The following is a 10,591-nucleotide window of genomic DNA, read 5'->3' as shown; positions in this document are numbered from 1 at the left end:
ACATCTTTATTGGAGTATAATTGCTTTACAGTGGTGTGTTAGTTTCTGCTGTGTAACAACGTGAATCAGCTATATGTATACATATATCCCCATATCTCCTCCCTCTTGCAATCTCCCTCCCACCCTCCCTATGCCACCCCTCTAGGTGGTCACAAAGCACCGAGCTGATCTCCCTGTGCTATGCGGCTGCTTCCCACTAGCTATCTATTTTACATCTGGTAGTGTATATATGTCCACGCCACTCTCTCACTTCGTTCTAGCTTACCCTTCCCCTCCCCGTGTCCTCAAGTCCATTCTCTACATCTGCGTCTTTATTCCTGTCCTGCCCCTAGGTTCTTCAGAACCATTTTTGTTTTTGTTTTTTTAGATTCCATATATATGTGTTAGCATACGGTATTTGTTTTTCTCTTTCTGATTTACTTCACTCTGTATGACAGACTCTAGGTCCATCCACCTCACTACAAATAACTCAATTTCGTTTCTTTTTATGGCTAATATTCCATTGTATATATGTGCCACATCTTCTTTATCTATTCATCTGTCAGTGGACACTTAGGTTGCTTCCATGTCCTGGCTATTGTAAACAGTGCTTCAGTGAATATTGTGGTACATGACTCATTTTGAATTATGGTTTTCTCAGGGTATATGCCCAGTAGTGGGATTGCTGGGTCATATAGTAGTTCTATTTTTAGTTTTTTAAGGAACCTCCATACTGTTCTCCATAGTGGCTGTATCAATGTACGTTCCCACCAACAGTGCAAGAGGGTTCCCTTTTCTCCACACCCTCTCCAGCATTTACTGTTTGTAGATTTTTTGATGATGGCCATTCTGACTGGTGTGAGGTGATACCTCATTGTAGTTTTGATTTGCATTTCTCTAATGATTAGTGATGTTGAGCATCCTTTCATGTGTTTGTTGGCAGTCTGTATGTCCTCTTTGGAGAAGTGTCTATGTAGGTCTTCTGCCCATTTCTGGATTGGGTTGTTCATTTTTTGATATGGAGCTGCATGAGCTGCTTGTAATTGGAGATTAATCCTTTGTCAGTTGCTTCATTGCAAATATTTTCTCCCATTCTGAGGATTGTCTTTTCGTCTTGTTTATGGTTGCCTTTGCTGTGCAAAAGCTTTTAAGTTTCATTAGGTCCCATTTGTTTACTTTTGTTGTTTTAAAAGCTTCCAAGTATCACACTTTTCACTCTTGTGTTCAGGCCGACGTGTGCCACATTGAGCTGAGTGCTGAAGACGAGAGATGCTCATGACAGGACGTCTGACATCTCCAGAGACTTTGGACTAGAGGCCAGGTCCCCTGCCTTTCAGCGTGAGTCACCCCTCCTACCACCAAGTGGGGGCAAAACAGGCATTCAGTGAACATTCATTCATTTATTTAGCAAATATTTATTGAGCGCTTACTACGAGCCAGGCAGGCAGGATGAGAGGTGCCGATGATATGGCAGGAACCCAGACGTGCACAGAGTTCCCACCGCTCCAGGGGCGCTGGGCGAGCCTCGGCCTGGCCCGGCAGCTCTTCCGCCAGGGCTGAGGAAGGGAGCAGAGGGTTGAGGTGGGGGAACAGGATAGTGGAGGCCGCGGAAAGGGGCAGCGAAGGAACCAAAGCCCGAGGCCAGAGGCTGGCTTGGCTTCTGGCCCAGCGACCCCTCCGTCTCCAAACCCAGACGTGACACACACGTGCCGCAGCCGCTTCGGTGACCCCTACGCCACTGGGGCCGCCCAGCACAGCAAAGTCTAGGCGCGTGCCGACCTCCCGGGGAAGGAGAGCTTAGCAAGACAACACCGTCTGGTGTGAAGGCGGCTGGACGGTGCGTGCGCGGCCGGAGAGGGTGGCGCACGATTGGAGGCTCTCTTAGAAGGAGAGGGGAGAACTCCCCCGCTTGTCACCCAAACTCTGGAGCCTGGATTCCGATCCCAGGCCTGTTGCTTACCTGTTACGCGACCATGCGCAAGTCCCTGAACCTTCCCAGGACTCAGTTACATCATCGGTTATATGGGTTTCCTATAACCTTAAGGTTGGTGCGAGGAATAAGGGAGAATGCGAGGAATAAGGGAGAATGCAAGGAAAGCTTCTTTAGCGTGATGCCCGGCACGGAGGAAACGCTCTCGGAGCGGAGGTGGTAATTACCCGCTGCTCACACCTGGCCGCGTGCCCCGGCCTTCTCTGGGCCCGGGCGCCCGCTACTCTCTTGCAAGGCACAGATGACTAGCCTATTAGGGCGCGCCCTGACTCGATAGAGGTATTGGCTTGTTTGGGGCGGGGCTTGGAATGAGGCGAGGGGAAGAAGGAGGTGGTGGACAGCGAAGAAAGGGAAGACGCGAAGGCCAGGAGGCGAGCTAGCTAGGGCGGGGAAGGAGCCGGGCGTGTTCTGGGCCCGGGCGCAGCGCGCACCCCGAGCCCGCGGCGGCGGGGGCGGGGGCGGTGCGCGGCGGCCAATGGCGCGCGGCGCTGCGGCGGGGGCGGGGCAGGAACCCCCGGCCGCTGACAGCCAAACTCGCCAACTCCGCCCTCCCGCGGGATCCCGGAGCCCTAGCCTGCCCCCGGGCCGAGGCCGCCCGAGCCGCGCGGCGAGCGAACATGGCAGCAGAATGAGAAGGCTGGCCCCAGGTCGTGGCCGCCGCCGCCGCCGCCGCGCTGCAGCTCCATATCCACGCCCGGCGCCCTCCGAGCCTCCAGCTTAGCCGGCCTCCTGCTGGTCGCCAGTGCATTTCATTCGGAGCAGCGGGCGGGGAGGAAGGGGACCCCCGCAGCCCGGCCGGTCCGGTCTGTGGCAGTGTGTCGAGGCTCCTGCGTGCGACTCGCAGGCTGCGGAAACGACGCGGGGGAGAGCCGGTCCCGGCTGCGGCGGCACGGGCGCGGGGATGAGCCGGCCATGGAGCGACCTCGGCGGGGCGCACGCAGCCGGCCCGCGCTGTGGCGGGGACGCCGCCTGAGCCCGGGCTCCGCGGGGCTTCGGGGCCGCAGGCGCGCCTCGGGGGGTCCCTGCCGCTGCCTCCGGGAAGGACTGGAGCCCCGCGTGGCGGACACTGCAGCAGTCACCGTACTGAGGCGGCCGAGCCTGCTCCGCCTGCGGCTCGGTGCGCTCTGGGCACCCGGGCGCCTGGCCCGGTGCACGGCGGCTGGCGCACCGCGGCGAGCCGGCTGCGGGACTGGCTAGAGGGCTGTGCGTGCGCGTGTTCGACCGGAGATCCGAGCTGAAAGCAGAACCAGGCGGGCCGGAGCAGCCATGCTTCCCGGGGTGGGCGTGTTCGGCACCAGCCTCACGGCCCGTGTCATCATCCCGCTGCTGAAAGACGAGGGCTTCGCGGTGAAGGCGCTCTGGGGCCGCACGCAGGAGGAAGCGGAGGAGCTGGCCAAGGAGATGAGCGTCCCCTTCTACACCAGCCGCATTGACGAGGTGCTGCTGCATCAGGACGTGGACTTGGTGTGCATCAACCTGCCGCCGCCCCTCACCAGGCAGATCGCAGTCAAGACCTTGGGTGAGCGACCCCTCCCCCTCCGCCACCCCATCCCCAGCCTCGCTCCTTTCATCCCCTGCTTCTTTTCTCCTCTTGCCCTCTCTTCATCCCGGAAGCTTACATGGCATCTACGCCGACCCGGGCACCTGAGATCCCATATCCCACTCGGAGCTTTCTCCTTCCTTATCCCTGGCCTTCCCCACACCTACGCTTCCCTTCTCCCTTCTGGCACCACCCGGGCGCGCTTTCACACGCGCGTGGCGCCCAGGCTGCAGGAGGCGCGTGTGTTCCGGGGAAGTCGACCAGGCTGAGGAAATTCTTAAGGTTGGGGACGGGCTGCTCTGAGGGAGACAAAACTAAGTCGCCGGCTGAGTGTGCAGTGCCCGAGTGTGTGCGTGCGTGCGTGCGCGCCTGCGAGAGCCGAGTGCGCGCCCTGGAACGCCGGAATAAAGGGCCCACACGTGTCTCGGGTTTTCCTGGGGGCGATCGACTGCCTGACAGTCAGCAGCTGTGGCGCCCTGCTAGGATAGTTTCTTTCTTCCTGCTGGGAGTTAGTTTAGTGGGAGATTATAGAGATGTGACAGTTAGCTGGAATTATTTCCTCTTCGCTGAAAGCAAGGATGGTGAGAGTGGTTGGATGGGAGCGGGGGATCTATTAGGACGTCTTCGTGGCGGGTGGTGGTGGTCATAGGTTAGTAAAGACTAATTTGATAAAAGCAGAGGGAGTTAACTTTCGAGTGCGGCAGCTCGAGAATTGTCTTCCGCGCAGATTTGGAGTAGGATCTTAGAATTTTAGGGGATGAGCGCAGTAGTTCCAGAGGCACGGATGCTTTGTGTGGGGAAAGGCCCCATGCTGCCAGTTTCACGTGGAAGCATGCAATAGTCCCACCTTAATTCCCCGCTGGAGTAGTTCCTAGGCCTGGTGACAGGCAGGTTGGGGGTGAGCTTACCAGCCTTCACCGTCGGGTTCCCCCACCTAACCCAGGCTGACTGGACCATCTCAGGGCAGAGTATCAGAGTCCCTGCCGTGCCCAGAGGAAGAAGTGCATGTTTTTTTGTCCATCAGCAGTCCTCACACGAACCAGGAAGGCTGCTCACTCCTTAGGTCCCGAGAAAATGTTATTGCCCACCCTTGAAAGTTGGAATTTTTTGTTGGCCAGGAAAGAGACAAAGCTTAGAAGGCAAAAGAGTTAGAAGGCAAGAACTGGGAAGGAACAGAAACCAAGGGTAATTTATGCAATCTTGGAAAGAATGTTTTATTTTTAAAAACAGGCATGGATTTAGGGTAGGTGACATGTACATATATTTTAATTCTATCTTCCGAGAATTATGACCAGAATGTAGAACTCTTTCTCCCTAGAAAACCACTTTCATCAGGCCATTCCATTCTGTTGTTGACTCGGATGGGACATCTGAAGATTCCTAATGAGACCGTCCAAGGCTGTCCGTTTTCATGTTAATTTTATTAAGCTTCTGACCTTTGTTGCCTGTTTTCTTTGGCCTTGAATGGAATGTCATTAGGTTCTGGCCAATATTTCTTTTCTGTTTGATCGAATATATACGTTGGGTAGCTTACGTCTGTGCTCACAGTGGATCTGTACATATTCAGTAAATGATCACCATCTTATAGCATAAATCTAGGAGGGCAATTCATGTAAGATGGGTCCATCTAGAGCCCCGTCTCTGCTAGAGGGCTTACGACCTATCACATCAGAAAGACCTTGTTGTCACATCCCCCCCCTCACCGCCCTCCCCCTCCCATCCCCACCCCAGCACAGCCCTCCAGGTCAGACCCGCAGAGCAGCCCTAGAGCATGTCTTCTGGAGGCTGACAATTTGGGAAGCAGGGATGTTCCTGTTTTCTGACCATCTCTGGTACTTTAGCCATGAAAGCATTTGGGGGCTCTGGCTTTGGGAAGTGGCACAAATTATACATTACTGGATACTTCTTCTGTTCTTATTTTCAAAAACCCCTATGATTATTTTTTTTTCTTTGACAAGACTGAGGTGGGTTACCTTTTCAAAACCAAGTGTCAGGCGTAAGAAATAGCCTTGGTTTAATCATCATGACTGAGGAATAGGGGTTTGTTTATATTTTCGTGCTAAGTCTTGGGCTTTTTACTTTTCTTTTAATTCCTGATTTCACAGGTGATCAGACTACCTGATTCTCAGGTAGTCTCTGCTTGTAGGAAACGCGGAGGCTTTGGGTTTACATGTGGCTGGACCGTAGGCTTGTCCCAGGGCTTCATCTTCAGTGGAAAATCCCCAGACGTGGCTCTTCTTCCCATTGTACCTGCGAGTACCCGGTGGGGCGGTCATCTTGGCGTGCTGTGTGCTGTCACAGTTAGAGGTTCAACACATACGACACAGGAAGTGAAAAACCCCCAAACAGTTATTGGGCCGGTCTGGCCGTTGGAGGTTTGTAGATATCAGTGGTTGCCTAATGTTGAAACAAGCCAACCTTGACTAGTCCTGGCCTTGTCGTCCTGTCCTCCTTTGAGTTGCTTGCCCGGCAGTGGTGAGAGATCTGTGGCCCTGGATCCATTACTGGTCATGGGCCTGTCGAGGTGAGGGGCTGCGACCAGTATGGAGGCATAAAACTTGCAGTCAGTTGAATCACAACATCCTCCTTTGATTTCTAAAAATTTCCTTGAAGTCCCTTCCTAAGCGAACTAGGCATTTCTCTGTTGGAGAGACGTTTCTGCAACGTATAATCTCTGCAGCATCCAGGCTGCCTCTTCTTATGTACCTACTGTGTGCAACGTGGTAAGTGCTCTATATGAAATGTTTCATTTCTTGACTAAAATAATCCTCGAAGGTAGCTGTTTGCCCCATCTTACAGATGAGGCTGGAGTTGAGTTGCTCAAGGACATGTGTCTCCCCCCAAGTCATTGCTTCCTCTCCCATCCCCTAAACTTGCTCCTTTTGCACTTACTTCTGTCAGAGAGTGGCAGCCCAGGTGAGATGGTTGGAGGGATCCTTTGTTGTGTGTCTACCCCACTCACGGAATCAGTTCCCAAATCTGGTTGATGCCAACCCCCCGTCCCTCTTGTATCTGTTCCCTCTTCTGCATCATTGCTTCCTCCGTAGAAGGAGCTAGGCCCTGACTGCATCTGAATTAGGCTGCAGTCTGCCCCTCGCCACCCTTGCCTCTGTCCACCTTCCACTCTGCTGCCAGAATTATTTTGAAGAACTGCAGACCTGATCACGTTACTGCTCCCCCATTTCATCACTTCTAGGCAAAGCCCCAGCTTCTCGGCATGACAGGCAAGACCTGGCCCCTGACGAGCCTGCCCAGCCTCCTGTCCTGCTGGTGGTTCTGGAACCCCACGCGCTTCAGCTAAACCAAACTGCAGGTGTTTCCCGGAAAGGCCCTTGTTCCTTCATGTGTCCCTGCCTCTGTCAGGAATACCCTTCTGCCTCGTGTGTGTGGTGGATGCCTGTTCATCCAGCCTCAGCCCCAGTGGTATCTCCTCCCGGAATCCTTCCCCTTCCTCCATCCCGCCCCCCACCCATACCCTTCTGTAGGCTCAGCACTGCGTGCCTCCACCTTTTCTTGCACTTACTTTAATGCATTTGCTTAAAAAGTAGCTTTTATTTAGTTATTATCAATAGGTCATAGGTTCATGTGGTACAAGTTTCAAGTGCTCTAACACACTTGAAATAGTACACAGTGAAGAGGAGGTGTTCCCCAGCCCCATCCTTCAACTGGAGGCAATCACGGTTATAAGTTTTGTTGTCTCCTTTTGATGACTTTTCTAAGTATGGACTGGTGAATATGTGTGTCGAGAATTTGAAAAATATTTTTCACACAATTAGTAACATCTTATACTCACTGTTATATACTTTGCTTTCACCATGCAACAATATGATCTTGAAAATTTGTGTATATATACACATAGATGTATATTTAAAACTCAGAAGGTAAAAGTATTCTCGCTCCTGTTTCTGGCTGCGTAGTATTCCACTGTATGGGATAAACCAAAGTTTACTTAAGCAGTTCCCTATTATTCAACATTTAGGTTGTTTCCAAACTTGTTTTTGTTTTATTTTATTTTTTTATACAGCAGGCTCTTATTATCTATTTTATACATATTAGTGTATATATGTCAATCCTAATCTCCCAGTTCATCCCACCACGTCCCCTCCCCCTTTCCCCGCTTGGTGTCCATACATTTGTTCTCTACATCCGTGTCTCTATTTCTGCCTTGCAAACCAGTTCATCTGTACCATTTTTCTAGAGTCCACATATATGTGTTAATATACGGTATTTGTTTCTCTCTTTCTGACTCACTTCACTCTGTACGACAGCCTCTAGGTCCATCCACGTCTCTACAAATGACCCGATTTTGTTCCTTTTTATGGCTGAGTAATATTCCATTGTATATATGTACCACATCTTCTTTATCCATTCATCTGTTGATGGGCATTTAGGTTGCTTCCATGTCCTGGCTATTGTAAATAGTGCTGCAATGAACATTGGGATGCAGGTGTCTTTTTGAATTATGGTCTTCTCAGGGTATATGCCCAGTAGTGGGATTGCTGGGTCGTAAGGTAATTCTATTTTTAGTTTTTTAAGGAACCTCCATACTGTTCTCCATAGTGGCTGTATCAATTTACTTTCCCACCAACAGTGTAAGAGGGTCCCCTTTTCTCCACACCCTCTCTAGCATTTGTTGTTTGTAGATATTCTGATGATGCCCATTCTAACTGGTGTGAGGTGATACCTCATTGTAGTTTTGATTTGCATTTCTCTAATAATTAGTGATGTTGAGCAGCTTTTCCTGTGCCTCTTGGCCATCTGTATGTCTTCTTTGGAGAAATGTCTGTTTAGGTCTTCTGCCCATTTTTTGACTTGGTTGTTTGTTTTTTTTAATATTGAGCTGCATGAGCTGTTTATATATTTTGGAGATGAATCCTTTGTCCGTTGATTCATTTGCAAGTATTTTCTCCTGTTTCCAACCTTTTGCAACTTGTAATGAATAATCGAGAGCAGATGTCATTTTGCACACGCCAGTGTGCTCGTAGAATGACTACGTGAACTCTTTATCACAGTTGGCGGTAATCTCTTTCATTTGTTTGCTTGTTCTTCTCTTTGTTATTTGTCTCCCCAGATAGAATGTAAGTTCTTTGAGGGGGTAGAGCCTTTGTCTGCTTGGCTCACCCAGTTGCCTTATCTCCCCTAGACAGTGCCAGGCACTGAGTCACCTCATAGGCACACTGTAAATGTTTCTTGAACGCCAAACGAATGCTTTTCATCGAATGAACGAATGTTTGGCTTATCAAGAGGATGTGTCGATCAATACAGAACGTTTTTGTCCTGCATGCAATAGCACAGTACCTCTCAAACTTTAATTTGCGGTTGCATTACCTGGGGATCTTGTCAAAATGCAGATTCCAGGATGGGACCTGAGATTCAGAATTTCCATCCAGCTCCCAGGTGGTTTGGATGCTGCCACAGCCAGACACAGAGGCGTGATGGCTCTCTGCCTTTGGGAAAAGAAGACATCCACGGCCTTGAGTCGTTCACCTGGCAGGGGAGCTGTGTTAAAACACCTGTTGCCTTTGTGTGTCATGTGGCGACGTCTGTTTTCATGGTCCCTGCCCTGGTTTTTGGAGATAGTAGTGCAGGCTCCCTGGGGAAAGTCTCTCTGGGGGATGGATGGCGCTTTGGGGATAGTGAATAAGGCTGCAGAGTTTCATTGAGCCCTGACCTTGCTGCACACTGGTCTTGCCCCAACTTGTTTGGCATCATTAGCCGCAGACTGGGAGCGCTATGTCCTTTTCTGCCCTACTTCACAGTGTCAGCAAATTGCTCAAGGTTGAGAAGGGCTGCTGGGACAGGCCTGAGAGAGCGGGAAGGAAACGGGGCCGCACTGGTCATGGTTGCCACACTAGCAGAGATAGGGCTGCAGATAATGAAATTGTGTATTTGGACTTGACAGTCACCATCTGAAACTCCAGCAAACCCTGCATTTCCTGTTCTTCCTTCAAGTCTGTTCTCTATCTATGCCTGTCTGAAGACGAGTAAATGTGATTGCATTTTTCTCCAAGTTTCCGCCCCTGAACGTGGAGAGAAATGATTTCGCTCTACTGATTTGGTTTAGAGTTGAGGAAGCTCTGGGGCATTATGTAAATGACAGAAATGACTCTATTTACTGTGAGGAAAAGTCAAGCATCACCAGCCTCATTTTATCTAATTGAAATTAGGCTCGGGTGAGTGATTATTTTGTTGATGGTATCTGGCTTTGCAAACGTACAGTTCTGCAGAAGTTTATATTGGAGCAGGGAGAAGCCAGATGAAGAAGTTGGACATTTTGATACCTGAAACTGGGAAAGAACAACAACCAAAGTGAAAGTAAATAGCATGTTTTTAGGGTTTCGCTGAGAACGTAATATACAGGCAATTCGTTCTATATTTTGATTCAGGGAAATCATGGTCCAGCAAAGAGCATCATGATTTAAGATGTGGTGATACACAAAACTAACTGGGAAAACTTGGCAGTGTGGCACTGTGTGGCTTTGGGAAGAGGTAATGTCCTTCCTGAGCCTCATTTTTTTCATCAATAAAATGGAGCTAAAGATACTATCATATAGAGTTGATATGACAATTAAAATGAGGGGGGTAGATAAGGACCTAGTCCATGGCCCCCCCTTAGCTGTCTGCATAGACTCAATAAACGTTAGTTCTCTTTCTTCTCACTGTGGTCAGTGATTTAGCCTATTCCAAACGGTGCTTCTGAAGATTTATTTTCCCTCATTTTTCTCATGAGACGATTCCTTTCTGCTAGACTCAGAAAATACAGTTAAACGTTTTTTTATTTTAAAAAGGAAATATGCATAAGCCAACTTCAGGTGCTGTCTTGGCTGAAAATCTAGTCCTTGCTTCACAGATACGTGATCTAGAAAGTGCCGATGGTGTTACCAGGAACTCACCATCCTCCTGGGAAGCTTTATCGTCACCGTGGGAAGGATGCAGGGCTGTCTCATGGAACTCGGGGCAGGGATGTAGCTGGGTCTCAGTAGGTTCCTGGAAACCATGAACTCCTGGAATTTTACCATTTTGTGCTCTGCTTCTCTCCATGTGTCGCCTTCATCACCCATCCGTCTTTCGAGCAGACTCCT

General features: G+C 50.2%; 1 protein-coding gene and 1 long non-coding RNA gene across 3 annotated transcripts in view; one reads left to right on the top strand and one right to left on the bottom strand.

The window, feature by feature from the left end:
- Positions 1-1,364: 1,364 nt before the first annotated feature.
- LOC137231569 (uncharacterized) lies at positions 1,365-2,490 on the bottom strand. The gene is made up of 2 exons (XR_010946659.1): positions 1,940-2,490; positions 1,365-1,535 (listed from the first exon to the last, which is right to left on the bottom strand). It is a non-coding gene; the product is annotated as an uncharacterized lncRNA (long non-coding RNA).
- Positions 2,491-2,537: 47 nt separating this feature from the next.
- GFOD1 (Gfo/Idh/MocA-like oxidoreductase domain containing 1) overlaps positions 2,538-10,591 on the top strand; it is a 101,809-nt gene continuing 93,755 nt past the window's right edge. Inside the window, exon 1 of one of the 2 annotated variants that reach the window (XM_067752024.1) lies at positions 2,538-3,488. In XM_067752024.1, the coding sequence (XP_067608125.1) occupies positions 3,236-3,488 (253 nt within the window). In that variant the 5' untranslated portion in view covers positions 2,538-3,235. Of the gene's footprint in view, positions 3,489-3,928; positions 4,091-10,591 lie in introns of those variants that run through there. The other variant, XM_067752025.1, reaches the window with a different exon arrangement.

Source organism: Pseudorca crassidens, chromosome 10 (assembly GCF_039906515.1).
Source record: "Pseudorca crassidens isolate mPseCra1 chromosome 10, mPseCra1.hap1, whole genome shotgun sequence".
NCBI classification, from domain to species: domain Eukaryota; kingdom Metazoa; phylum Chordata; class Mammalia; order Artiodactyla; family Delphinidae; genus Pseudorca; species Pseudorca crassidens.
Note: the sequence above shows the minus strand (reverse complement) of the source record. Positions and strands in the feature narration are given on the sequence as shown.